We start from the raw sequence: 27183 nt of genomic DNA on the forward strand, positions 1-27183 counted from the left end.
TCGACCACCTGTGCGTGCGGGGGCCAACGTAGCACATCAAACGGGGGGATGCCGACTCTACTCCTCTACTCGTCTGGCAAGTCCAGTCACCTAAACCCACCCTCAACCACCTCCCAGAGTCCCAGTCTCCCGCAAATGCTCGGCTTCCTGCATGGGTTGGGGGGCCTGAACCCTCCCCTGCTGTAGGGAACCCTGACCGGACCATTCCATCATGCCGGATCTTGGACGTACAAACACTGTACAAAGTACGTGTACAGGTTCCAGAAGGCTGGCTGACGAAAGCCTCCTGGAGGGGGGGCGTGTGGTTGGTTTACACATTCACCACGCACTCCTCCTACGTCCTATTATTTAATTAGAGCCCTGGTGGCAGCACAGGGAACAACACTGACATGACTGCGTACCTAGGTCCGGGCGTCCCGCGCTGCCAGCCAGCAGCAAACCTACCCACCATATCATGCCATCATTCACCATCCAAAGATTCGCTTTTCACGGCGTTGCTCCTTAAGAACGCTTAAGCTTAATGCCCCTTCTGTCTTTTCTCAGCTCTGGGTATGCAATGTGGTAATGTATATTCATGCCGAGGAAACATATGCCCCTCACAAATGACAATAGATCTCTTTTCAAATTCGCCACGTCCCATCCACCCTCCGTGGTTCATGGACGCGAACCAAGAAATAACTCCACAAACTCCGATTACGAAATCCAACCCGAGACCGTAAGGCTTCTTTCTCAAGCCATGCTTCTCCCCCATAGATCGTCTTCCACGCTGCCACCGATGGGCGACATGTCCTGTCTTGGGACATCGTCAGTCGCCATTCCCTTGGGCGAACGTGTCTTTACCACGCGACAATACTGACAAATTCAAACATCTCTTTCCCTCCTTTTGCGTTACATCATCTCACCAAGACGAACCGATACCGATCCGTTCTCTCGAGCACAACAACTCCACGCAAGCATGCTCTTGTTTGCACTGCATCCGTACATCTCGCAGTAGCTAGCGACAGTGACCGATCAGTCGGTCCGAGACCTTATGGCGCAACCGGACGACCGAAAGTTGCACAGTGGCAACCCAAAGCTCGTAGGCTTGCGGGGAAAGAAGCATCGGCGGCATACATCGAGGCGAATCGTCACCCTTGCGGGCTCCATTTTAAGCGTATCCGCCCTGAGGCCCGTACATCCTCTGTCGCTTCTCTGGCCGATCGTCGCCAACAATATGGTCAGGCACACGCATCTGCTGCATACCTGGCGGCATGTTTTGGAACGTCGGCCGTTGAGCCGACGTCGGTGTGATGACCATTTGGGCCGTGTTCGCCATGGGATACCCCGTTTCAATGTTCGTCACGTTGGGGGATGGTTGGTGTATTTGCCCAGGCGAGTGCCAGGAAGCAGTCGTCGCGGGTGACTGGCCTGGCGTTGAGTCAAACTTGACTTGGGGGTTCATCGGCGGCACGCTCATGCTGTTGGCATGAAGTTGGGCAGCTCCGTGGCCTACGGCCAGCTCATCCGGCGGCGCATTCTTGAGGAGGTGCGGTACGTGCTTCCGAAGAATGCGCAACATGCCGTCCTTGGTGAATGGCTTTGCCAGCACGTCGTTAAGACCTGTGTAAAAAAGAGTTCTCTGTCAGTGGCTGCTTGTTGCGACCAGTCTTGGGGCCCGGACAGGCATCGTGAAGGACTTACTCCAGTTGAAGTAGTGGCTGATGTCTTCAGGTCGGATGTTGGACGTCATGGCGACAACTGGAACGTCGGGGTGGACTTCGCGGATGAGTTGCGTCGCAGACACACCGTCCATCTGTGGCATGACAATATCCATGAAGATGAGATCGAAGTGTCCGGATGGCACCTCCTTGCACCTGTTGACGGCGTCGATACCGTTTTCCTGTTGGTCCACTATTAGCAACTTTCCCCCACGACGAGTTTGCCGCCGCCAAAAGTCGGTGGTGCTGGGACGGCGGCGAGGCACCAACTACTCACAGCCAGCTCTACGATGCACTCCATTTGTGTCAAGAACTTGGAACCGATTCTCGAGCAGGTCCTATCGTCCTCGACCAGGTACACCCTCGGCTTTTTGGAACCCCAAAGTCCTTTGTCGTTTGAATGAGGAGGGCGCGGAGGCGCGGCGGCGGCAGGAGCGGGCGTAGTGGGTCCGGGTTCCGGCTTGACGACAGGCTGGGCCGGGAAGTCGTTCATGGGCAAAGAGTTGAGAGTGTAGGGGATGTTGTTGAAGTGATCCTGGGACAACGGGTCGATGCCTACATTCTCGCCGACGGGGTAAACGAGGTGGCGCATATTCATGTGTTCGGGGAGCATGGGCGGCATTCCCGTGTTCCCAGGCTGGAACATGAGCGAAGAGGCTGAGTCTGGCGGAGAGCTCTGGGCGTACATGCCGTTCAGTCTCTCGAGCTCTCGGTCCACCATGCTGTTCGTCGTTACACTCGACAGGAGCTCCCTGGCTCGTCGCAGTTCAGGGGCCTGGTCATCGATGACACCTCCGTTCATCTGCGGGTTCGGGCCGGGGTACCTGGGCCCTCTCATTCTGTCCTCGGCATGCGACATGTAGTTGAGCAACTCGTGTTGTGACTGTCTCTGGGCATCGATGATCTTGTGCATCGTGTGGACCTCATGAACAAGCGTCTTGTTGGTCCGCGACATTTCAGCGACTTGCTCCTGCAGTGCCTGGACCTGCTGCTGCTGGGCAAAGAGTGTCTCTTGGAGCAGGTTTATGGACTGGTTTGTGGTGAACTGGTCTTCCGTCTGCTGCGTCTTCCTCTGCGCAGGAGCCTTTCGTCTGATGTTGTCCAAGTTGTCCTTTCTGTCGGCACGGAAGGCCGAGTGCTTGAACTCCCACGCCTGCGTGTCATATTAGCATGCGGCGGCATCAGGCTGGTGATGTCTTGCTTCCTAGGTACCTGCTTGCCGTAGGGCGACTCATTGTTCTCGTCGTTACGACGCAACTTGTGGAAGTCGTACTTGTTCAGTTGTCGGACAAAACTCGAGAAGTTGCTGTGTTTGAAATGCTTGGGAAGAATGTCATTGGTGAACTTGTCGGTCTGCAGGCAGATTAGTTTCCGTCAACACTTCTTGGGCGCATCGTGGCTGTGACGCACCTCCAAAATGACGAAGGTGTCGCCCTCATTTCCCCATCTGACAATGTTCGCATAGGCTGGATCCTCGAGCATCCTGTCACAAAAACGTTAGCCTCGGGGGTATATCGGTGTGCATCGAGGTCTTCGAACTTGTATAGTTTGCGAACCTGCGCGGGTCAAAGTCAGCAAGCAAGATCGCGCCGGTGCCAAAGCTACACCACGGAGCGTCGTCATGTACTCACAAAGTCGCTGGAGTTACTGCCACCGCCCTGGGCGGCGACGGCGTCGGGCTCGGGCATGATGGACACCGAAATCGAAAGTTCGGGGCCGACAGACGACGTGAGTGACGATGCGAAGCCTCAGCCTCGTCGAATGTTCAGGCGGGCGGCTTCGTCGAGACCACAGAAGGCCCCAGCAAAAAGCACGTCTCGAGCAAGCTGCACACAACTGATTCACGGCTCGTACGATGTTGATGCTTCTCGGTCGGCAGGTTGTTGTAGAACACTTTGAGTGTCCAAACGGGTCCAGGGATTTGGGAATCGAGACTGGGCGGGAGCCGACGGTAGGGCAATCTCCACCAAAGCTTTCGCAGTTATGTAGGCCGTATCCGGTTGCGGTCGGCCGAAGGAATGGAAGGCAAGATGGACAGTAGGGGATCTAAGACAGCAGCATAGGCTGTGGTTGGAAAAAAATAGGTAGCGGATGGTAAATCGTCGAATATGCCCCCGATCGATAGGATACGAATGGACGGAGTCGAGGCAGGGCGCTTTCGCGAAACGAGGTCGGCTCAATTGAGCGAAAGGTTGAGGTTTCGCGGAGTCGGTTGATGGTCGAGAAGACGAGATCTGAGAAACTGGGAACTGGCGCAGGGCACGACCAGATGGATGGATGGATGGATGGATGGCAGGCCCGACGTGGAGCACCAAGGTCTAGTGCTTGTGCACTTGGTTTGCAATGGTGCTGGTTCTGGTTTCCAGTCGATTGCTGACTGGTTCTGATTCGTATGGACGAATAGCATGTACTGACTAGACCCGGCCGACAAGAGAGGTACGGAGACGGGGACGGACGGAGGAGGGGGATGGGGGGGGTGTGAGAAAGGGGCAAGGATGAGGGGGGTGCGGTGGTGGCTAGGGTGGCCCCGACAGGGAATGGTTGAATTGGATATGCTTGGGTTGCTTGCCCTGTTCTGGTGGTGATGGCGGAGGAGGAAGCCGAGCAGGAGCGGCGGTCACGCTACAGTACGGACGGTGCTTGGAAGTTGGCGAGCAATAGGTGGAGGAGGACGTGGTGGTGGTTGTGGTGGTGGTGGTGGCATGTGGGTAGTGGGAAGGTAGTGTAGCGTGGTCATGCATGTGGCTGCTAAAAGCGAAAGATAGACTATCTGGTATGATGAGGGCTGTATCGGGTTGGTTTTGGCATCGTTGGTTTTGGTTTTGGTTTTGGTTTTGGTGCTGCAGCATTCGCGTTCGCGCTCGTGCTGCCGCTGCCGCTGCCGCTGCCACTGCCGCTGGCGTCGTCGGCGAGAAGCAAAGTGGCTTGTGGGTTTCTCTATCCTATTCCCAAAGAGGTACACTGCTCCTCAGATCAGGACCCGAGATTGATTCGAACCCATGCAAAACGGGGGACCCGCGAGGGAAGAAGGAGAGTGGAAAGCGAATGCACCTTGGATGCAGGGCACAGGTGATGGTCCAGGGGCAGCAAGAGGAAGGGGGAGACCACGAAGAAGAGAAATGCAGCAAGCGGAACTCCCGAGACTGAACTGATAGGATGAAGTCAAGGCAGAGAGGAGTCTGTATCGATGAAAGGGGAAAAGGCCAACTAGTGGAGGAGCTTGGCTCTTTGGCTTACCTAGGTACCTAGAGGTATGTGAGGTGGATGATAGGTACAAGCCTCCATCCAACCTCAGGTTGGGAGGTTAGCTTGTGCAACAACAGTCTTGGGAGGTCCAGTGCTGGTGAGATGCAGTACATCGTACTGGCCGGCTGCCTGTTTCTGGCCACCCGAGGAAGGAAACTGCACGAGTTCTAGATGAGGACAGATGATAGTGACAAAAGTGCTAACGGCTTTGCACTTCCATTGGTTGTTGAGTGCTGCTAACAAGCCGGTATTGGCATTCCTGCTCCTCCTGCTGCTCCTCTTGCGTTGGTGCGGAAGGGAAGACGGGTGCGGTGCGATGCGGGGGGCAGCCAGGAGCAGAAAAGCAACCGTGGGGCGACGGGCGGCGGGCGGGAGCGACAGTGTGCGAACCATGAACTACACGGCTCCTGCGAGATTGGCCAGATTGGAAAGATGTGAAAGTGAAATTTTAGTGCTGTGAAATGCGCAATTGTGGCACGGGCGAGAAGAGACGAGGGCGTGGGGTGTGGTGGGTTGGAGAAGGTTGCAATCTGAAATCAAGAAACTCGGTCCTTACTGCACATTGAGAGGCATCCGTTAGATACCCAGGTAGTGTAATGTAAGTAGTCTACTTGCCCCCAGCCGGCGTGGTCGAGTTCGACTGAACAACTGCCCAAAGTGAGAAAAGTCCCTGGTTCCAGTTCTTTGGTGGAGATGCCTCCAGTCTACCTGTACTCGAACTACCTGGACACTTACCGTTGCATTGGAAGTGGTTACCTAAGCTACGGGGTCTTCGATGGAGAGACAAACGAGAGAGTGCCCCACACCGCGCCTCAGCCCTCCACCCCTCGCGCCCGTCGACAGCTGGGATTCGTGGGTTTCTGTCTGGCAAACCCACACCAGAGAGCGTGGCCTGCGAGGAGCCCTGGGAATGTCTCCAGCTGTTGCCGGTGACGCGGACCCACATTGGGTCCGTGTCGGGAACAATGACCTCATACTGTCCTCTCAAATGCGACTTTACGGTGTGCGAGGCTGCGGTACGTACCCTCTCATCACACCGTCCCCCTCTCGACTGTCTATCTACTCTGAGTACACTTGACTTCTCGGTCTCTCTATTCGTACACCACAACAGATACTTCTCATTGTCTATGCCTCTCTGAGACGCTGTTCCGGGACTACTCCGGTACCTAGTTATGCCAGTCCGTCCACCAACGAACCGGTCTTAAGTGTGTACGAATAGATTCAGACGCAGAGAAATACACGAAGACCATACCTATACGCACCCACAGAAGGTCGGTCGCACGCCGACTCAGTCGCCTGCCTGCACTTCAACCCGCAATCATCCCGATCCAAAATGGTCAACGCCCATTCAGTCTCCACCACACTCTCATCCGCGACGTCTCCTCTCACTGTCCAAGGGCACCTGTGCCGTCTATTTGTTCAACGCCTGTCAGGACGTTCCCGGCTCGTTCGCCGCACTGCACAACGCAGTACGCATCGGGTCTGGGAAGTCGCGATACGCGAATCCCGGCGCTCTATAAATCAGGTGATGTAAGCCTGCAAGCTGCCCACGACATACGCCGCGCTGCTCGTCCCATCTTCGCCTTTAAGTACTCGCCTTTACGTCGACGACATGCGCCCTCGAAGCTTCTGCGTGTCAAGCCATAAACCCTACCGCCAGCCAAGCACAGGCTTCCATGATCACCATGGACCGACGACTTGCCAGGGAAATGGAGAGCTTTCTGCCCTGGACCCTGGATTTTCCCGTCGTCTCGGTCTGATGGCACATCTTCGAGTCCTGTTTTGAACCCACTGGGTGATCCAGATGAGTAGCGCGCAAGACAACCAGGGAGCATGAGACAAAAGGGGGGCTCGCATGGCCGCGCTAGGAGATGGCCGGCAGCCCATAAGCAATTCCAGCGGACAGACAAGCTGCATGCCATACTGCACAATGGCTTCTCAGGGACTGTCTAAGTACGTCGAGCAGGCCGAAGCCACCCTCCTGCTGTACTCTATCCAACAACGCGGAGATGCACCCGAGCACCAGGCAGCCAATGGTTAACTCAGTAGTGTGCGACTTGGTGGTTTCCAATATCCCTCGCCAGCACAGCGGCAGACTGTCGATTAAATTGTCGAGCCGCCTCTTTGCGTGTAAGCATGCTGTCCACGCCGTCCAATGACCATGATCACAAAGGGCCCTGCAGATTGCAGTGCGGGGGATATGATATGGAAAGACTGATGGAGCAGAGAAGAAAACCCCTTGGACAAACTACCCTCATGCTGAAGTACTGTGCGATGGGCGCCGACAGTCACTGGTCGCCGATCGAGTGGATAGCAGTCTGTCAAGTGGGAGGGACGGTGTGGGTTTGTCAACTCTACCGTCGCAGCGCTTGCTGCCCACCAATGTCAACCGTATGAACATGATCCTAAGGACCAAACATGGCAACGATCCGCCGTGTGATACATGCCTGTCGTACTTCTGGATTGGCCAGCCTTGATTAATTGGATCTTCCCACTCCGTCCCAGAAGGGGGAGGGACCCTTTGGGTGCAGCCACAGGCGTGCCGTTCGGACTGCCTCGGCCAAAGTGGCCAAGCTGCCTTATTCCGGCCATGCTCCTACCTGAAGACGGCGCGCCCTCACCGGTCCCGACATCGAGGCGGACGCCTGATCGTTGCGGGACTCTGGTGCGGACAAGACACCACCAGTCGAAGCGGCGTCAGAGTTGCTTTGCAACGATGCCGAGGATCAAGGAAAGGCAGACAACTGATATGCGGAGCCACGACTTACACTTTGGAGCCTGACTCCTTCAATTTCTCCCAGATGATACGCGAGTGACGCGACTCTGGTCCTTCTTCAACCGCCGCTTTGCTGATCCCAATCTGCCACCCGGGGTGACCTTTCATCGCTTTCGCTCGAGCACTGAGCGGGAGGCGTCAGCGTGTCTCGAGGACGCGTGCGACATGGGACTCAAGAGCACGAATTCCGGACAGCCAGAAAGAGCCCAATTGCCTGGCACCGAGACTTCGGTGTCAACCGACGGCCCTACTAACAAAGGGGAGCTTCCGTGCTTCGGATAGTTCAGACGGGGGAGAGGGCCCACGACGCCGAGCGCGCGCTGATGGTGTCTTGTCTGCACGCAGAAACGTGCTGCGTCCCGTCGCCGCCTCATTCTACCAATGCCACAAGGAACTTGAGTAGGGAGGGTTGGCCTGGTTCAGCAAATTCGTACAGCCAGCACTCGCAAAAGGTACACTGGAACAATTGCTGTACGAGTGAGTATCTGTACATGGTGGTGCCTCTGCAGTCTGGCAGTCACCAGGCCGATTCCGAAACGGACAGCATTCCATCCGGCGCCAAGATCGGCAAGGCAAACCAAGAAGTTGGACGTAGCTACGGTAGTGCCAAGGGTTCAACGTCGCCAAACTGAGATCTGGGATGCTGCCGAAAGCATGTCGGGGAGAGAGAGTGAGAGAGCGTGTGTGTGTATGTGTGAAGTGTGAGAATGAGAGTGAGGGTTGAGGAGGGGTGTTCCAACCACGGATAAGATTAAAGCAATGAAGCTTTGCCACAGTCTTGAAGTCATCATCATCATCGAACGTCCGAGCGACACATGGACAAGATGGCATATACATCGTACCCGTATACAGGTAGTGTACTCTGTAATAACATGTCTGTTGGAGGAGGCTGAAGTGCTGAAGTTACCCAAGTTAGCAACGCACCGAAAGAATCAAACCCCTAAAGCCGGGCTGTCCCTTGGACACAGCAACCGTGGGACCCAGTATGACGCAACTGAGGGGACGCCGCCAGTTCAGCACGGGTCACACCATATCCACACGGCAATCTTGGCGCCCAGGACCAGGATGTGTGAGATCTCCCGGCCGATTCAGTAAGAGAAGGGAGAGAGACACAAAAGAATGGGAGAAAAAAAAAGGGTGAGGCGGGACGGGCAAGATTTTTCGAGAGTCAGGTGAGAGGCTCAGGCTGGCCCCCCTGGTTTCCATGCGTCACAGCTGCCGGGGGTTGATCCCAACTGGCGAAACCGTAACGCAAAAGGTGCAACTGGCAACCAAGGGGGGAAATGATGAATGGGGGAGGAAGAAGGGGAAGAAGAACAAATCCGGTGGGCTTCTTTTTTTTTTTTTTTTTTTTAGTTCGGGGGACCATGAAGTTTGACGAATACCCGCCCTGCCGAACCGAACTGAGACCACCCACACTGTGTCACTGTCGCCGATCGCAAAACATCAGGTATTTCCTGGCTGCCTCCGGGATACCCCTTTTTTTTCTTTCCTTTTTTTTCCCGTCTCTGTTTGTGGTCTGTTAACCTAATTTTTAAGGGTCCGGTTTCTTTCCTTTCATCCCCCATCTGGATGACGATCCATTTATCGATTAAGGAGGAGAACAGGAAGGATTTTGCAAGTGCACTACGGTGAACAAGAAGGAAGAGGGGAAGAAGGAGCCAACGAGATCCGTCGCTCCGCATTGGCGTCTCGGAAAACGCTTGTGAGGCCGCCGGATCCGATGCTGAAATCCCACGCCCGTCAGCTGCTGGGTGCTGTACAGTGAACCCCATCCGCGACGCAGGTTCTAACCGCTGATGGCGCGGCAGGTCCTCCAATGCTTGCGATTTGTCCTTTTCTTCTTCTTTCTTCCTTCTCTTGCTCTTCCTCTTATTCTTCTCTTTCGCGGTGTCATCCCTCTCTTGTAGTGGGGCAACCATCTTGAACTTCATACACTTCCTTGATGACTGAGCTAGCCGAGGAGATGGAGCAACTTGAGACGAAGCCTCCCTCCCTTCCTCCCTAGGCCCCCCGAGGATATCTCACATCTCAGATCGGGTGGGTCTGCCCGAGATTACCCCAACTTGTTCTACCAACCGTCGCATATAACGCATGTAGCTTCCCACCAGGAAGCGGTCCAAGGAATGGGTTCAAGGCTTCGAGCAGATATGGCCTCGCGAGACAACACGACGACGGCGCATGTCGCACGTGTCCGTCCCTTCTTCGTCCGGGGCTCCCATCACCCCGCGGCTTTCTCCGGGACCGTGCCAGCTGAGATGGAACAGGACATGTACGCCCAAGCCAGACCCGACTGCTCGGGACTGGAGCGTATCGGGCCACAGCCTCGAGCTCGACGTGCGCAGGGAGATTGGGTTCAGAGACACGTATCGTGGCCGAACATTCTGTTCTGCGCAGAGGGGCGGGCGGGCGGGCGCCGAGACCACTGTGTCTCGCTGTCGCGCTGTCTCGCTGCTGTCCTGCGGTCCTACCCCTAGGCATTGTCGTTGACCAATAGCCGCCGGCCATATTCTCCCTCGGCCCTGTCGTCGGCACGCAGCTTAGGATTGAGGCTTGATGACCGACTCTGGATTCCATTCGGGTTCGACTCGTCGGTTCGTAGCACGCATCCATGGTCCCCTTCGTCCGATGTCCCAACTGCTTGGGCGATGACTTCTTTTGACCACGAACTTGTTTCGCGGGTCGATCGTTTTACATACTTCACCAACGAAGCCGTTGTGTGCACCTGATTACCGCATTTTGACGAAGAAATACTCCAGAGCAAAAGGGCGGAGTGTCACTCGACTGATAACACAGTTCAGGCAGGCTCGTGAACTGGAAAGACAACCAACGCCTATCACTCTCAGTTGTGGAAATCTGTGTCTGTATCATCTTCGCGGGGGAGGTTCTCACTTTGTTGCTTGGAACGAGGCAAGGTGTCTGTAGAGAAACGCCATGAAGGGGACCGAAATGGTTGGAAACGGCCCCGCGAGACTGTGACGAGTGTTCCTCCCCCGTCGACGAGTCCCGCGCAGAGTCTCCAGGATCCTCCGCGGCCGCCAATCCGCGCACCGCGGTCTCCTTGTATGGAGGAAGGTGGGTTGCCTCGTCCCTTGCGTCGCGAGCCGTGGACAACCCAGGACGGTAGACACGAAGACTTCGAGGGAGTGGCAAATGCTGGGTCTAGTTTCCAGGGCGTAGCACTCTTTCCACACCGTGCCGAAGGCTCGGCCGAAGCTCTAAAAGACTACTGTCATCGTCTCGGGCTTTATAGACGAAGACACATCACGGAAACAGCGATGGCGGCTGGCGTACCTTGGACGACGGGTCGGATGCTAGGAAGTCATGCAATTGGGTGAGTACTCGCATGGCCACTGTTGTCCTACCGTCTTTTCCAATATCGGAGTGTTGCACCACGAGTATGTTACTGGCTGTGCAGAGGAAAGGAGAACCTCGCAATGATATCTCGTTCAACGTCGACCCTGATGAGCGTACAGGTTGGCGGAAACCCTGAAGAGGGATGAGCTATGATCGGCACAAGGGACAGAATAGGGAAAACATCCTTCTTTTGCACTGAGCATGCGCCAACTTTCGGGCAGACAGTTGGTCTCTGTAGATGTCCTTTTTCTCCAAACTTTTTTTTGTCTTCTTGGCTCAAGTGAACCTGGCGACAGCCAATCTGTTCAGAGTGTGATGCGATTGGCTTCAAAAACAGCTTTCGAGGAAACCGAGGTAAATGGGAGACTTCCTCCGCAAACACCAATGTCAGGCTAGAACAACATATCTACAGACACCCAAATAACACGTGGAAGGAGATAAGTGGGAGGCCCAACTGCAGTTACTCCCTCCTGTGTCGCATGATCATACGCCTTCCTCGCCTCTTTCCTTGCCAGTCAGGATGTCTTGTCGTCTTCTTTTCTCCGTTTGGCCAATCGTCTCCTCTACCGACACCCATCATAGCATTACAAGAACTGCAAACTCGCGCCATCATCATCATCATCATCACATCCACGCCGCCATTTTCGCATTAAACACTATGGATTCTCCTCGGCCGCCCGATTTCAAGCGCGCCTCCTCGGATCCCACCGATCTGCCGCCGGCCAAACGGACCAAGTCCACGCCGAGTGAAGGACCTTCTGAGCCTGAACCCACATCCAGCCCCTCCGTGGAGGAACAGCAGCCCACTGCCACCGACGAAGTAACCATCATTGGCACTCAAGGTTGCGAGGTCTCTGAGGAAGTTTTCAGCCCCCTTCCAAGCTGTGAATCTCCCGAATCAGAGGGCTCGATAATACCGATGGGTTATATATTGACCGCCAGCCAGTGCGCTCCTTTCCAGTTTTAACACACCTTTTTCTCGAGATGCTGACTCTTTCGCGCAGCGAGTTCACAGACGACACCGTCACACTCGTTGCTGGACTTGAACGGGTCAAGTTTGTGATCCACAGACACTTGGTGCCATGGACCATTACTGAGAACATGTCTTCAATGCAAGCGGCCATAGTCGAGGAGATCCTCATTCCCAACCAGCACCCTGACACGATCGGTATGATGGTGAACTGGTGTTATCGAAAGACTGTACCGTCCGTCTTACCGCATTTGCTGGCCAATCCGTATTCTGTCGAGGAGGTCCCGGACATTCCGAACCTCCTGCCCCTCCGCCAGCTTGACGAAGAATCAGACCAAGATGGGTCCTATGTTCAATACCAGGTGCTTACGGAATGTCTCGGTGGTAACGGGACCGCTGGGGCTACGAGAGACGTCTCTTTTGAAGAGTTCAGACTCATGAAGTACAATGAAATGGTCGACCCTGCGATTCGGAGATCCCAGGCCACCTACCAGAACACGGAAGAGATGGAAGAGGCGGAAGACACGCTTTTGGAGGTGGAAGGACCGAGCGAAAAAGCAATACGGGACGCCATGACCACATATCTCCAAGACGAAGGCGTGTCGGTGTTTGAGGCAAGCGAAGGACGCGTAGAAGCAGAGATTCTACAAATCAAGCTAGTCCGACTGGCCATGTTGGCCACCAAGTACCGCTGGAAGCGGCTCCTGGACGACACACTGTTGGCATATGCCAAGGGTAAGACTCTGTTCGCTCGCCGTTTCCCTGTTCCACGTCACATCGAGCTGGCCTACTCTGTCAACAGAGGCTTGCCGCGTCTGAGGATATTCATGGCCAATTACGCCGCCGTTTTGACCAAGGAGTATAACACCGATGTCGAGTTGCTCAGGCTGCATGGAAGATGCCCAGGCTTCTTTCGGGACAACATGATGCGGCACACGCGCTCACCACCAAGCCGACTATCAGATCCAATTGCCATATCCCATTACGAAGTGTGACCTGAATGAAGCAGAACGGGGCTCGAGGTAATGATGCTGAAGATGTGGATGGAATTGAAAGAGAGAGAGAAGCCTAGCCCAGTATTATAGACTGTAGATTAGCCAAAGCATCGGATTACAGTGTTTTGTCAACCAGTGTGTTTTGTTGAATGCAGCTTGTTCGCTACCTTCTGTTTGCTTAGGTCTAACCGACATCTGAGCAGGAGAAATCTTCCTGATATAAACAAGGACTTGTTTGAATAGTCCTTTGCATTCAATATTGAGGCATCATGTATTGTTAGGAACTATCAAGAGTAGTGAGCCTTATTTGATGACAATGCGATGTCAAGGTCCTCTTCTACAGGCAGGTAAGATCTCGGTGTGTGTATTCACCGAACCACACCGTAGTGGACCCAGCGCACGGTCCATACCGCATCGGAACGGTTGAGTCACTCACCTTGAAATTTCCAGACATCCCGACCTTGCGACTCTCTGCTTTGACTCACGACCCCGCGACCGACATATTTTGATACCCCCCTTCCTCTCCCCCTCAAGACGCCGCTCACCCCCCGTCGCGATCGACCCCACCCAAACGATGTCGCAGCAAAAGGGAAAGGCCTCGGGCGCCAGCAAGGGCAAGAAGTCCGGCAAGGCTGGCGCCGAGGGCAAGCGCGAGGATGTCTTGCAGGCCGTGGTGAGTTTCCGGAACCCAGGCGTCATATGGTGGGGCAATGCCGAGATGACGGTTCGCGAAATTGCTGACCTGGTTGCTCTTCTTTCGCGCCATTACAGATCATCACCGACTCCTTCCAAGACAGATTCGCTCCGTTTTCAGTAGAGAAGCCAAGAGTGAGTTCATATGAGAAACCCCTCCACCCCCCCTGTCTTCGCGCGTGCGATGGCCGACTAACAACAGCCCGCCCGCAGTGCCTCCTCCCCCTTGCAAACACGCCACTCATCGAATACACCCTCGAGTTCCTTGCCATGAACGGCGTCCAGGAGGTCTATATCTACTGCGGCTCCCACTCGGAACAGATCGAGAACTACATCAACACATCGCGGTGGTCGCCCATGTCCATCCGTACCCCGTTCACGAGTCTGCAGTTCATCCGTGTCTCGGACGCCCGCTCCATCGGTGATTTCCTCCGTGACCTCGATGGACGCGGCATCATGGACGGCGACTTCATCGTCGTCCATGGCGACGTCGTCTCCAACATCTCCCTCGACGGCGCGCTGGCGGCGCATAAGGCGCGCAAGGAGGCCGCCGCGACAAACATCATGACGGTCGTCCTGCGATCGGGCGGCCCCGAGGAGCACAGGACGAAGCCGAACGGCATCAACCCGGTGTTTGTCATCGACTCCAAGACGAAGCGTTGTTTACACTACGACGAGACAAATCCCCTGCAGAGCGACCACTATATGACGCTCGACCCGGCCGTCATCGACGAGCTTTCGGCCGACTTCGAGATCCGGGGCGACCTGATCGACGCTGGCATTGACATCTGCACCCCCGAGGTGCTGGCGTTGTGGTCCGAGAGTTTCGACTACGAGCTGCCGAGGAGGAATTTCCTACACGGCGTTCTGAAGGACTGGGAGCTGAACGGCAAGGCCATCTATGCCGAGGTCCTCGAGGAGGGCTACGCCGCGCGCGCGAGCAACCTCCAGATGTACGAGTCCATCAGCAAAGACGTCCTCGGCCGCTGGACCTTCCCCTTTGTCCCCGACTGCAACGTCATCCCGGGCCAGACGTACAAGATGACGAGCGGCGCAGTCTGCGTGGAGGACGGAACCGTCATGGCGCCGGACAGCACGATTTCGAGATCCATACTCGGCCAGGGAGCCACCGTCGGCGCCGGCAGCAGAGTGTCGGGCAGCATCGTCGGCCGGCGGTGCAAGATTGGCAACAACGTCCGCATCGAGGACAGCTTCATCTGGGACGACGCCGTGATCGAGGACGATGTAGTCATCACCCGCTCCATCCTGGCCGACTCCAGCATCGTCGGCAAGGGCTCCACCGTCGACGCCGGCTCGCTTCTCTCCTTTGGCGTCACCCTCGGCGAGAAGAGCAAGATCCCTGAGGCCACCGTCCTCGCAGTCACCGCACACAACGGCAGCCCTGTTGCGCCAGACGCCGCACTCGTCGGCCCCTCAGGCAAGGGCGCGCGCTACGTCGACCCAGAGGCCGAGGACATCGATGACGAGGACCCCTCGACCCTCCAGCGCTCCCTCATCTACAACCTCGCCCACCTCTCGCTCTCCACCTCGACCATCTCAACCCTCTCCTCCGACGTAGGCGACGACGACGACTCGGACGCCGGCTCGGCCGTCACCCCCTTCTCGGCCGACGCGCGTAATCGCGCCGACTCGTTCGTCTCGGACGACTCCCAGGGCAAGTCGGGCTTCCACCACGACGCGGTGCACGGCCTCCTCGACGCGCTCCGCGCCGAGTCAGGCGACTTCGACTCGGCCAAGCTCGAGTTCATGGGCCTCCGCCTTGCCAACGACGCATCGGACGTGGCCATGCGCAAGGCCGTCGCCATCGCCTTCGCCCGCCGCGCCGCCGAACTCCTCGAGCCCGAGCACGGCGGCCTCGAGCCGCCCAAGGCCGCCGACTCGACCTTCAACTCGAGCAAGGGCGCGTCCAAGTTTGTCTCCGAGGTGGGCGTCGGCGGCGGCGAGGCGGAGCAGGTCGACTTCGTCCTCGCGCTGCAGCACGCTCTTCTTGGCTGCCGCAACCTCGAGCACCACCGCGCCGGCGTCCTGCTGGCCGCCATGCTGCAGCAGCTGTACGGCCTCGACGTCCTTGAGGAGGAGGGCATCCTGGCCTGGTGGGAGGACGCACGCGCCGACGAGGGCGAGGGTATGTCGGCACTCAAAGAGAAGTGCAGGGTTCTTGTAGAGTGGCTGGAGAACGCCGAGGAGGAGGACGATGATGATGACGACTCGGATGAGGACGACGAGTAGGTCTTGGCGTCCCGTTCTGTTTCTGAGGAGCTTTAGAGGAGGGGAAACAAGAAGAAGGAGAAAAACTATCAGGTCCCGCGCGAGAGGTGGAAGGATAGATAGCGCTGGCAGCTTCGAGAATCGGCGCGTTCTGGAGAGGACTCAGGAGGATTCCAAAAGTGTCCTTCCGGACTCAGGACTGACTCTTGACTGAATGGAAAAGAAAGGAAGACAAAAAAACAGACACGGTAGAAACTTATAAAAAAAAGGAACATGTTAAAAACAAAAAACTCAAGCAACAACTTGCAACGAGGACCTGCCGCGCCCCTTTCGACGCTTTGGTCGGACGGAGGGAACGGTCGGATCGGATGTCACATTGCGACGCGACGCGACGAGACCACGGGAGCTCAAATGAGCCTTGCTCATAGTTGCGAGGTACGAAGGTATCGATCGGTATCATGTCAAGAAGAAAAGAAGTATAGCCTCCAGGACGCCTAGCTCGCCTGCCCCCCAAAAAAAAGAAGTGCAAATCCGCCCCCACTCCCCCTTTGTCACAACCATCCGTGTTTTCCCCTATTTTATTTAAGAATCCCTTGCTCGGTCGCCGTGTTCTTTTTGCTTTCTTTCGATGCCTTGAAGCGAACATCTCCTCCCCCACTCGCGCGTTGGTGTTTTTACATGATCCGTGGAATGCGTGGATGCTATCGCGATCCCATAGAACGAAGCTCAACTTTGCTCCAACCTTTGGATCCTCCAGCTTGACGGCGCAAATAGTCACCGACTGATGGCGCAGATCGCTCCTCTGGGAGAACACCCGAAGACTATCACTTCTAGTAGTAGTTCTGTAGGTCGCTCCCGCCCCCGCCGCCGTGATTGCCGCCGCCTCCCATGGGACGTCCCCCAGACGGGCCGGTCGGGGCGTTGGAAGGGGGACCCTGCTGCCAGGCGCTGAGAGGCAGCTGGTACTGCTGTTGCTGGCCGTGAAAGCCGCCGCCTTGTTGTTGCTGCTGCTGCTGCTGCGCCGGGAGGGACGAGTAACTGTTGTCATCATACTCAACAGGCTGACCGTAACCTCCTTGCTGGTTCCGCGGCTCGACGTCGTCGAGCGAGCGGTAGCCGTGCATGCCTCGCCCGCCGCGACCGCCTTTACCGTTACCACGGTGGCCTCTGCCTCCTCTGCCGCCGCCGCCGCCGCGGTGACTGCCGCGGCCCTGACCACGGCCACCTCCTCCACCCGAGTGGAAGTCGCGGCGCTCGTTGCGGCCGTTGTAGGGGTTGTGTCCGTGGCGGTGGTGGTCACGGGAGTAGTCGCCGCCGTCGTGTTTCCTTTTAGAAGACTTATTGGCGAAGAGCGATTCGTACTCGTCCTCGCGAGGGTCCTCGGGCTCAATGCGGAGTATCATCTTCTCGCCAACGGTCGTCTCGAACGTCATAGCCCTGTCGGCGGGCACGGGTTGCCAGTTTTGAATCTTGCCGGCATCGACAGGGCGCGCGCCTTTGCGCAGGGCAAGGACGACGAGCGGGGAGGGGTTGTCGGTATGGAACTTGGCCGTGGCGGGGACGGGTCGCAGGCTGGCCGCCCAGATACTATTCTCGAAACATGCCGTGCCGGTGACCTCCCATTTCATCTTGCTGCCCATGCCGCCAACCTTTTCCAGGATGCTGGCCGGGCAGGGGCGTGGGCAGATGAGGATGTTGTTGGCGTGGAACTTGAGCTCCTGCTCGGGCATGCCGGAGGGGATCTGGGCCAGCTTCATCAGACGCGCTGTGTCCTCTTTACTAATCATGTAGCCCGTGAAGTAGACGGTCTTTTTAACCATGAGCCGGTTCGGGCGCAGGTCGGTGGGTTGCTTCGCGATCTCCTCGTTGTGAAGGTTGATCATGTGCTGCACCTCGGCAACCTCGACCACGGGGTCCAACGTTGTCGACAGATCCGCGACCTGGACGACCTCAGCTGTGATGGGGCCGCGCGTGCGTGTGGCGTTGATGTTCTGCTTCCGGTTGTACTCGGCCATGAAATCTCTGAATCCCTTGACGTGCTTCGGGCGGTCCTCGTAGATGCGGATCTCATCGGCGTTCTTGTACGTCTCCATGACGGCGGCCAGGAAGAGCTGCTTGAAGTGCATGGTGCTCGAAAAGTGCTGGTTTGTCGGGCTGACGGCAGGCTTTAGGCCGATCATATCAAAGTCGAGGCCTTTGCTCTGGATCATCCTTTTGATGAGCTCCCCGAAGCCTCGCTCGGAGCGGCCCGTCAGCAGCACGCACAGGGCGTCCTTCTGCTTGATGCTCAGCTTCACCAGGTCGACAATCTTCTCGTTCCACCAGCCCTCCCACGCGCGCTTCTCCTCGGCGTCGGCGCCGTCGCCTGTCGCTGAGAGGATTCGGGAGTCGTGCCACCAACCGCCATTGCAGATGACGTCCTGGCTCGACAGCACGCCGATCGTAGGACCGCTCCATAGTGCGGGGTTCGGCAAAGGGGTTTTGAAGACTGTAACAGGCACACGAACGAAAGTCAGTCTCTAGTCTCTCTCGCAATTCAATCAGGTTACGCGCGCGCTTGGGCATGACGCGGACGTGGGAAGCCATACGGGTATTGTCAAAGTCGTAGATGTGCAGTGACTTGATCTTGTCGACGGCTGGAAGCTGCTTCGTCGCGATGCTCCATCGGCTCAGAGCGGTCGTCGTCGCGGCCGAGGAAGAATAGGCCGCCTTGGCGGAGCCATTGGCGTATGCGGACGTCATGACTCGGCGGATGAATCTGGAAGCTGCCAACATGAATGTTGACCAGACTTCGAAATTCCAGGTTGGGAATTGTTTCGTTGGTGGATCTCGAAGACTCGCGACCGCGCACGTCGGCAAAGTGGGAACCGGGCCAGGGGACTCGAGCTTTGCTGTAGTGGGCAACAGCGGCTTGTGCCAGCAGGAAGTTTTCCTAGGTAGCTTGCTGGCTCTGTGGGTACCCATCCGTCATCAGACTGCTACTAAGGGCAGGCACGACCGCCTAGTCGGTAGTTCTGCTTATGTCATAAGCATTTCTCAGGCAAGAGCGCGTATTCCACGGCCTCTCAATTACGTGACTCAACGTTTGTAAGCTTTGTATCCGGCAGGCAGAACTCCAACACCTGTGTTTCCACGAAATAGATGAGAAAGTAGAAAAAACACTGTCGACGCTTTTTGCATCATGGTTTGCACACTGCGCTTAACGAACCATTTGGCGACTCGATTATTTAAGCTCACACAGTAGCATTCGTCATGAGGCCTTGCAACCTTTGGTCTCGAGAAATCGGCCAAAACCCACTTCTAAGACCCACTTTCGGTAACGGAACGGAGAGTGGATCACGGAGGCGACTTTCGTTCCAGATGTCTTCAGGTCAGGACCTGTGTCATTTTACATGTTTTCTGATTTGTGTTTTGTTTTGCAGTCTCTGGGATACAGGCATTGCCTAATTCGCAGGTTGTCCGTGCCTCTTACCAGCACTTGCTTCCGCCGAATCGCAGTGACCCTCTCATCCTGTCGCCGCCATTTTTTTTTTTTTAAATAACGAAACTGATGTTCTCCGTTATCATCATCTCCCCTCATCATCTGTCCTTTGCAGCTTGACCGTGAACTGCAATACTTTCCTCCCTCACCAAACTCCTCTTATCCGCTCCCCGAGCAAACATACAGCGGCCATGTTTTTGACATGTACTTCTCGACAAGGACCAATTAACAGCAGAACCAAAAACAAACCGTCCATCCCTTAGTGTCCTCAGGCTAACGGACGTCGATGAACTAAATATTGGAAACGGGGGGAGGGGGAAAAAGGAAAATGTCCGATACACCCAAACGCCTATAGGGTTGCCTGATGGGTATTCCATGTCGCCTCTTGTGGACCGACCGATGCAAATGCGTACTCTAAAAAGTCATGCTCATGAACCAGCCAGGGTCCCTTCATCATATCATACCACTTGTTGCTTTCCTTCTCTTTCTATGTGTTTTCCTCATTATGTCCGTCACACAATCCATGTGCCAACCACGCCTGGTGGCATGCCGACTACAATGTCGGATCGACGGCACCAGTGTCAGATTGCTCGCCAAAGTCAAGGAAAGCATCCCAGCTATCGTTGACGTTGGGTGCAGGCGTTGTGCCCTCGCCTTGCGGATCATTTTCGTCGTAGCGGGATGCGTACGGGTTCAAATCTCCGTCAAAGTATTCGTGGTTGGCTAGCGCCATATCGTTCAAATGCTGGTCGTGTTTCAGATCAGCCAACGAGTGCGTGTCGGGATAGTACACCTGTTGCTGTAAAGGATTGCCCATGAACATATGAGACATTGGATCACTCATGTCCAAATTAGGTGCCATCATTTTGACGTCCATTGGAAGCTCCGCTGTGAAGGACGACTCGGGCGAGAAGAGGCTGTGATTCATGGTCATCATTGGCGAAGGGAAGGTCGAAGCGGCGCGTGTCGATGGTGTGCCTGCGGCTGCCTCGGACGAAGGGGACAAAGCAGGGGGGGACAGAGCACTCTCTCGTGCGATAGGCGTGGCCATTTCCATGGGCGACGCCAGAGACTGCGTCCTCTCCCTTTGATACTGCTGATTCTCTGACTGGAAGTTTACCGTACCGAAGGATGGTGAGATTGGGCTCGAAACAGCGTTGGCAGGAGAAGTTTGCTGCTGCTGCTGCTGCTGCTGCTGGCCTGCAGAATGTCTAGCAACGGGCTGGTAGTACATCGAGTTGGTAATGTTACGTGACAAAGCCTGGGCTTGCTTGTTGGCGTTGGGGAACTGTTCAGCAAACATCTTGTTGATGGGGTTCTGGGCCCATTCCTCGTTGCGGAGTCCAGCCACCATGCTGGCCATGGCTACGCGGTTGGCAAGGAAAGCATTAACACGGTAGTCGAATTCGGGGGAGCCAGTCTGCAGGTGAGCTGCGAGCATGCGGTAGGATCTGGGCATGTCGTCCTCTTCCTCCTCATACATCTCCTCGGCTTGGACGATGGCCTCGGAAATCTTGAAACCCTTGCCGGTGCGCTTCTTGTGAATCTCGCTGGCCATCTTAGCCGACTGCACGCGAGCCTCGATGCTCCGGTCCGCACGCCGTGAGGCGGCAATGTAGGCGCGTTCCTGATTCTCTTCATGGGATCTCTCAGTCTACCCAGAGAAGAGTCAGTTAAAGCCTTGAAGCAACTCGACTTGGACACAACATATTGGGTGTAGTGTGGCTAGGGACGGGGGTAATTGGAGGGAGGATTTGGGCAGGTAGGGGGACTGGGCGGACGAAACGCCACGCGAGACATGTGTATAGATTGCTTCGCACCTTCTTCTGCGCCCGGACAGTCGGCATCGTGGGGGACAGGTTGCTGGCGTCTAGAGATCGCTTCGGCATTTTCGCTGTCGGCGACTGATCGACGATTGATATAACGACGATGGAGTCCGGAATATAAGCGGCAGTGACTTGGTCGAACAGGTTTGTGAACCCTCAAGGTGATCCTCGTAAGTTATTGGCTGGATGCGGCGATAGGCTTCGTTATGGCTAGAACCCTTTGAAGCCAAAATCGCCTGTTGTTACGATAGGGTTTGATTTAGCCCGGGCCGTCTACTGATAATAGATATGACGTGACTGTGGGCGGGTCGTGTATCGGTATGTGTGTATGTATTATCGGTCCAAAAAACACCTTGCTTGGCCAGGTAGGTGGTGAATACAGCTTGTCGGTTGAGGCGCCAAAAGGGTGTGTGAGGAGGATGAGGCGAAAGGTGGAACAGGGCGGTATCTAAGTCTTATACGATCCAAGGGTTCGTGCTCGACGGGGGACGAGGGAAACGACCAGGCATCAAGCTGCGGAGCATATCTCACCAGCGAAAAAACCTTGGGCAGGGATTGGCGGAGGGTCTTCACACAGCCAGCACTGGTGCTACCGCCGTAGGGTTTGCTGCTGGTGCGTCTTCACAGTGGCGGAGGGAGGGGGCAAGACAAGCATGCCGGCGGTACGGTAAAGCACGGTAGCGAACGTACGTTGCTGGTAGCTTTGGGGTCTGGGGCATGTGGAATCCGTGAAAAACAGAAAGCGGAAAGGGAAAGTGGCATTTCGGCCGCGTTCGATGGCTAGACGATCTCGGAGCGTTCGATCGAGTTACGCTCTAAGGATCGATCTCGATGAGAGGGGAGGAGTGGCGTTAGAGCGCAGTCACGATCGGAGGTGGGAAGCCCCCCTTGTGCTTCTCCTTCCCTTTCCACTTCGCTAGTGTGCTACGGACCAATCTAGCCACTTTCCCCTCCCACATTGACTGCCCCGCTTTCTCGTACACTACCACATTGGGACTAGCCTTACTTCGCTTGGGTAGGGTGGGTACGGTGCGGCACGAGGCAGTGAAGGACGGCTACTGTGGTTGAGAAACGGAAGGACTGGAACTCGTCGTCTCGTATGGCGAGTGAAGTTATTTCAGCTTCTCAGAGTCCAAGCCTCCGTTCGTTACTCTCTATGTGATTTTTGAAGCCGTCGTACCAGTGCTCTGCATTGCGGGAGCTGTCCAGTTACTCGGGAAAGATGGGAAAAGGAACTTCTGTGGAAAGTCACGACGTGGTGTGACTGTCGAAAGTTGGGAAAGAGGGAGGGGAGAGGAGCTTTGGTCGGGTGGAGAGAACTCTTAAGCCCGGGCTTTGGCGTTTGCCGTAGACCCACTTCACTAACTCCAGTGCAACCGACAGGGCGGGAGACGACTACCCGGGCCACTTTCCCCAAGCTCTATCCCAGTTGTGCGACAAGATAGCTTTCCTCTTGGGTTCGTCGAACAACATCGTACGATGTACACATGTACTTACCTAGTGTACGGATAGGTATGTACAAAAAGTGCGTGATGTCTAGATGTTGCTTCCCAATATTCTGCTAATCCGTCAGAGCTACGCAATTAATTGGCCGTTCGGAAAGACGTAGGTAGGAAGGCAGAGAAGCACAGCTGAGTTGTGTGACCAAGCTCGGTAGCAGCTAACAACATCCGTAAAACATGATTCCCATGTTTTCAATGCAGGCGCCACGCCTTGCCGACATCCCTCCCTGCTTCTGAGCCACGAAGCGGTTTTTAGATTTTCTTCTTCTTTTCCCTTTCGGTTTCAGTCCCAACCAAGAGCCAGTTGGTAATCGTGGCAGCAGAGGGGGACGGGACGGGACGGGTGACGGTGATAGAAGCCATAGCTGGTCACAAGAAAGGAGGACCAAGGGGAGCAGAACAGAAGAGTCGGCAGAGACAGAGAGAGTAACCGCAGCACGTTCTGCTCTTCCGCCCTTCCATCCTTCCACCTTTCCCATCCCACCCACCTCTTCTCGTCCTTCCTTCTTGTCCTGCTGCCAGCTCCCACCTGCGCCTGCAGATGAGCTGGTTTCCCAACCTGGCTACACACACTCAAGTCGCTGAGACGGGCCCAGATTCGTCGCTCAGGCGACACTTTTGCCTGACAACTCCGACTCTGCTGTCACGCTTTCACAGTGTCCAGCGATTCCCAGCGAATCCCAGCGACTCTACAGGTACTGCCGGTACCACACGAGCCCATCTGAAAGTTGGGTACTCGGCTACCCACTGTTTCAAACCAAGCCTACATCGTACCTACCCATTCACCCTGTCCAAACCACCCAACCAACACAATCCCAGCTCAGGCCAACGTAATTCCAGTTCAGAACAGCAGGCTACTTCACGCAACCTCGCCTTTTGTGCCTGGTTCTTCAACCCTCGAGGTATCCAGCTAAACACCAGCTCATCACTTCCCAATCTTCCCAAGTTTGAGACCAAGCAAACCAGGGACCTGCCGCTCTTCCACTTCCATGCGTGCGACTGAGGACGTACAAAGATGGATCCCACCGTCCCACAGGTACTTCCTCCTGCAGACTCCCTGTGCAAGACTGCTGGGGGCAGTTGAGCCATGTCTTGTCTGCAGCCCCGGAACTTGTTCGCATCCTTCTCGGCCTCCCCTCCGAGACGGTATACCGCTTATGATTGGCCGGCCTGGTAAACCTAACACGGCAACGGGCGCCCTCGTCGGTTTGCTGCCACAAAACCTCTGACCTACCTACCTGTACATTGCCGTAGTTGCTCAACAATATGCTCCTTAATGTGAGCTACACAGCCCGTAGCATGTGATTCGAAAGCACATGGCGACATGCAAATAGATAAGGCTCAACCATCTACAAGTACTTGGGCCGTAATGCACAGACGACTGTATCACTACAGCTGTACCACCACACCTTCACCCCAATCCAAGCCAGCGGGTTTTGTGCTCAATGGGTGTGCCTACAGATACTGGGGCACAGGGAGGGGGACTCCTGCAAGCGCTGCTGTGAGATTGAGCCTGTAACAGCTCGCACACGCGCCCGGACTACTGGTCCGAAGGCCTCGACATTCGGCATTTCAATCCCTCCGCGTCCGCACTTCGGACAACTGGAGCGGGCACTCCCCAAAATGGGCCCAGCGAGATCGATTTCCAGGGTCCGATTGTGAATAACTGGGGACCCCTCCCCAGCTGTGTACAGCGCTAGAGTCTTCTCAATGCAGCAGAATATTCCAGCAGTCTTTGCAGCACAAGAAGTCACTCGCCGGGGTTCCGCGATGATCGTCAGGCGTTCTCCATTCGGTATCGAGAGTGCATTGCATGGCTGGATTCGCAAAAGGCCCGTCAATATCAAGCCATCTTCGGAGACCTTTTGATGGATGGATCTCCCGGCTGACTCAACGATTACAGCATTGGTAGTGTATCGCATCGCATCGATCCACACCCTCTGCCTCTGTCCACAGCTGCTGTCAAGCTAGCCCGGGAGCAGCACCGCCCTCGTCTTCTGTCCAAGGGGGTTATGCTGACGGCTGCGTTGATCGCGCTTCGCAAAGCTTGCAGGACCGACCTTTCGTGGGAAATGTACGGAGTATCGACAGGGTCACGTGCATAGTGAGGAGCTGTCATCATCGGGCTGACGAAACAATCCAGCTAAGAATTGTTTATTCCGTCTCTCTCATGGTGCTTGACGCCGATCCTACGGGATTGCTGCCCTCAAATCGAATCCGAGGGACTCTCAAACGGTACTCGTGCACGCAAACTAATGTGAGCGCCAGGCCTCGCCGATGACTAATTATCCAATTTCACCAATTTGCCAGTCAAACTTCGACCCCTGATTCCGGCTCCAGGCACTCAGAGAACACCATTCCGGACTCGCATGGCAATGGTTGGTGAAAGCTACGTCAATCCGTTTCCCGTGTACCTTGAATGACAGTAGCACCTCACATCACAGCTCGCATTGAGCTTCAAATTGGTAGGCAGCACGCCATCGAGCGGTTGCCACGGGAGTTTCAGACTTGGGATGGCCATGTCAGTTCCACACAAAGACAAGGACGGCCTTGTGGTTCGTGGCTATCACTCGCTGGCTGTGCACACGAACCACCTACAACAAGGAGCTGCTACCCCGCCACATCAAACAGAAGACTGGAGGGGCGAGTTTACGAGAAGCTCTAGCTTTCCGGGTCGCGTTGCGTTGTGCACTGCCCCCTGAGAGGAGAGGCCGGTTGGGGTGCAAGCTCTGGCGACGTGGAACGGCACTGATGGTCGCTTCGGTTGTCCACTGGTAACGTACAGTTGCGAACGGCAGTCTCATAGAAATAACTGGCAGTGTAACATTCATTCCTTTAGCAACTCCCGCCAAGATCGAGGTCGGCGTAAGCGTTTAGAGAGACTCTCGCGTCACTGGAATCTGACGTCATCTCGATGTCGACCAGCAACGTGGAAAAGCCGGCGACTCGAGAGACACGAGGACTCTGTTATTGTTCGGTAGATACATGTCTTCTAGTCAGTCAGACTTGCAACGGAGCAAAGAGTCCGCGCCACCCGCCGGTTGTGGTTGTGCTGGGGCGCGTGAAACACTGATACCTCGAGATACAAACGCAGAAAGACCCGTCTCAATCGGGACGAACCACGCTCCCGCCGGGTGGTACTGAGCAAGCCAAACCACATAGCCTGGCAAGCCACAGCCAGACTCCTCCAAGCTTTGCCTCGCTCGCTATCACCACACCCCGGTTCCTGGGTACATCTTGTTCCCATCGAACCCCGGTTTCCGCAGACACTGCAATCCTGCCCTCATCGGCTCACAACAGCAAACATCAAACGGAATTGTGAGTTCCCCCAGAGTGGGTAATTGTACACAATTTGACGGACGACCAGATGCCTGGGAACAACTTACCGGGCAGCACACCACTCACCACCCGCATTCCAACTTGACCGGTCCTCTACGGCAGCAGGGCAGCGGGAGGTTGTCGACCCGGCACAGGGCTTGCCCACGAGAAATGACATGCCTTTGCCGTCAGACACTGAACGACCACAATGCTATCCCTTTAGCCCGTTTCAATGCTTTCGTCTCCCCTGCAGGCCCCTTACTAGCTGAGCGGTAACAGCACCGAGAGCCAATCGGGGCTCCTCCTGTCGATGGGAAATATGGTGACTGGTCCACTAGTGTACAGTACTCGGCTCAGTTGCAAGTGGCGAAAGAGTCAAATAGAGACAGTCCGACCCCGTCCCGTCTCGCCAGACCAGCTTGCCCTGCTGCAGCAAATAACAACTGCATATACATAGTATGTAAGGGGAGGTGACAAGGCAAGATAACCGAGCACCCACATGTCTTGTCCCGTAAATCCCATTTCTCGAAGCATGGTATTCTGCCTTGTCCCAACCGCAGGTTAGGCGGAGCACCTACCATGTGCCCATCACACCTACACGAGTATGACGATGAACCCACGAAGCATTTTCGTCAGCACCCGTCGAGATACGCCGGTCTCAGGACCCTCTTTCGTGCCTGATGTCGTGCGATGTTGTTCGTCCCGCATGTTGCTGGTCAGATCGAATACTACACTACGGGGTTGCTTGCGGGTATCGAGAGGAGGCGAATCTCAACAATGCCTCCAGATAACCGAACGATGGCGCACTCGCATCCCACCACCTCTCCATGCACTGGGGCGGGCACCGAGGGCCACCAATCGAGCGATCTGTATTTTTACCCCGGATCCCGATCTCATGTCTTGATTTCAAAGCCTCCACACCTCTCTGGCTCTCCCTCGCGCTCCGCGTGAATCAGCGACCAGCCTAGCAAACGGTGGACGGAGCGATTTGACGAGCCCGGCCCCGTCCCGCCCATGGCATCTGCGACAGACTGCCGGGTACAGTCGAGCTTTTAGGGATGACATGCCATTTACGTACGGTACATATACGCTA

General features: G+C 55.8%; 7 protein-coding genes across 7 annotated transcripts; 4 read left to right on the forward strand and 3 right to left on the reverse strand.

The window, feature by feature from the left end:
• Positions 1–528: 528 nt before the first annotated feature.
• On the reverse strand, positions 529–4549 carry CDEST_03558 (Putative Heat shock factor (HSF)-type, DNA-binding, CheY-like superfamily). Its single transcript, XM_062919717.1, has 7 exons — positions 3329–4549; positions 3237–3253; positions 3108–3180; positions 2910–3050; positions 1975–2850; positions 1681–1879; positions 529–1599 (listed from the first exon to the last, which is right to left on the reverse strand). Exons 1-7 carry the CDS (start codon positions 3383–3385, stop codon positions 1148–1150), a joined length of 1815 nt encoding a protein of 604 aa, XP_062775768.1. The 5' UTR covers positions 3386–4549; the 3' UTR covers positions 529–1147.
• A 7185-nt stretch (positions 4550–11734) lies between these two features.
• On the forward strand, positions 11735–13041 carry CDEST_03559 (uncharacterized protein; the record flags this gene model as incomplete). Its single annotated transcript, XM_062919718.1, has 2 exons — positions 11735–11938; positions 12061–13041. 2 exons carry the CDS (start codon positions 11735–11737, stop codon positions 13039–13041), a joined length of 1185 nt encoding a protein of 394 aa, XP_062775769.1.
• A 522-nt stretch (positions 13042–13563) lies between these two features.
• On the forward strand, positions 13564–16767 carry CDEST_03560 (Putative W2 domain, nucleotide-diphospho-sugar transferase). Its single transcript, XM_062919719.1, has 3 exons — positions 13564–13714; positions 13813–13869; positions 13948–16767. Exons 1-3 carry the CDS (start codon positions 13616–13618, stop codon positions 15982–15984), a joined length of 2193 nt encoding a protein of 730 aa, XP_062775770.1. The 5' UTR covers positions 13564–13615; the 3' UTR covers positions 15985–16767.
• Positions 16768–16793: 26 nt separating this feature from the next.
• On the reverse strand, positions 16794–19132 carry CDEST_03561 (Putative swiss Army Knife RNA repair protein, HAD; the record flags this gene model as incomplete). Its single annotated transcript, XM_062919720.1, has 2 exons — positions 18552–19132; positions 16794–18451 (listed from the first exon to the last, which is right to left on the reverse strand). The coding sequence occupies exons 1-2, from the start codon at positions 18925–18927 to the stop codon at positions 16794–16796; spliced, it is 2034 nt and encodes a 677-aa protein (XP_062775771.1). The 5' UTR covers positions 18928–19132.
• A 214-nt stretch (positions 19133–19346) lies between these two features.
• Positions 19347–21692, reverse strand: CDEST_03562 (uncharacterized protein). Its single transcript, XM_062919721.1, has 2 exons — positions 21265–21692; positions 19347–21098 (listed from the first exon to the last, which is right to left on the reverse strand). The coding sequence occupies exons 1-2, from the start codon at positions 21331–21333 to the stop codon at positions 19998–20000; spliced, it is 1170 nt and encodes a 389-aa protein (XP_062775772.1). The 5' UTR covers positions 21334–21692; the 3' UTR covers positions 19347–19997.
• Positions 21693–22847: 1155 nt separating this feature from the next.
• Positions 22848–24001, forward strand: CDEST_03563 (uncharacterized protein; the record flags this gene model as incomplete). The annotated part of the gene is made up of 2 exons (XM_062919722.1): positions 22848–23765; positions 23809–24001. The coding sequence occupies exons 1-2, from the start codon at positions 23314–23316 to the stop codon at positions 23999–24001; spliced, it is 645 nt and encodes a 214-aa protein (XP_062775773.1). The 5' UTR covers positions 22848–23313.
• Positions 24002–24818: 817 nt separating this feature from the next.
• Positions 24819–26359, forward strand: CDEST_03564 (uncharacterized protein; the record flags this gene model as incomplete). The annotated part of the gene is made up of 3 exons (XM_062919723.1): positions 24819–25909; positions 25950–26090; positions 26140–26359. The coding sequence occupies exons 1-3, from the start codon at positions 25758–25760 to the stop codon at positions 26357–26359; spliced, it is 513 nt and encodes a 170-aa protein (XP_062775774.1). The 5' UTR covers positions 24819–25757.
• Between the last annotated feature and the right edge of the window lie 824 nt (positions 26360–27183).

The sequence above is a fragment of the Colletotrichum destructivum genome, chromosome 2 (assembly GCF_034447905.1).
Source record: "Colletotrichum destructivum chromosome 2, complete sequence".
Taxonomy (NCBI): Eukaryota; Fungi; Ascomycota; class Sordariomycetes; order Glomerellales; family Glomerellaceae; genus Colletotrichum; species Colletotrichum destructivum.

Coding starts and splice junctions, on each gene's coding strand:
- CDEST_03558 (XM_062919717.1), bottom strand. CDS start 3,385: ATGCCCGAGCCCGACGCCGTCGCCGCCCAGGGCGGTGGCAGTAACTCC. Junction 2,851..2,909: donor AGTCGCCCTACGGCAAGCAG/GTACCTAGGAAG, acceptor TATGACACGCAG/GCGTGGGAGTTCAAGCACTC. Junction 1,880..1,974: donor AGTGCATCGTAGAGCTGGCT/GTGAGTAGTTGG, acceptor GTGGACCAACAG/GAAAACGGTATCGACGCCGT.
- CDEST_03560 (XM_062919719.1), top strand. CDS start 13,616: ATGTCGCAGCAAAAGGGAAAGGCCTCGGGCGCCAGCAAGGGCAAGAAG. Junction 13,715..13,812: donor AGGATGTCTTGCAGGCCGTG/GTGAGTTTCCGG, acceptor GCGCCATTACAG/ATCATCACCGACTCCTTCCA. Junction 13,870..13,947: donor TTTCAGTAGAGAAGCCAAGA/GTGAGTTCATAT, acceptor GCCCGCCCGCAG/TGCCTCCTCCCCCTTGCAAA.
- CDEST_03562 (XM_062919721.1), bottom strand. CDS start 21,333: ATGCCGAAGCGATCTCTAGACGCCAGCAACCTGTCCCCCACGATGCCG. Junction 21,099..21,264: donor CTGTCCGGGCGCAGAAGAAG/GTGCGAAGCAAT, acceptor TTCTCTGGGTAG/ACTGAGAGATCCCATGAAGA.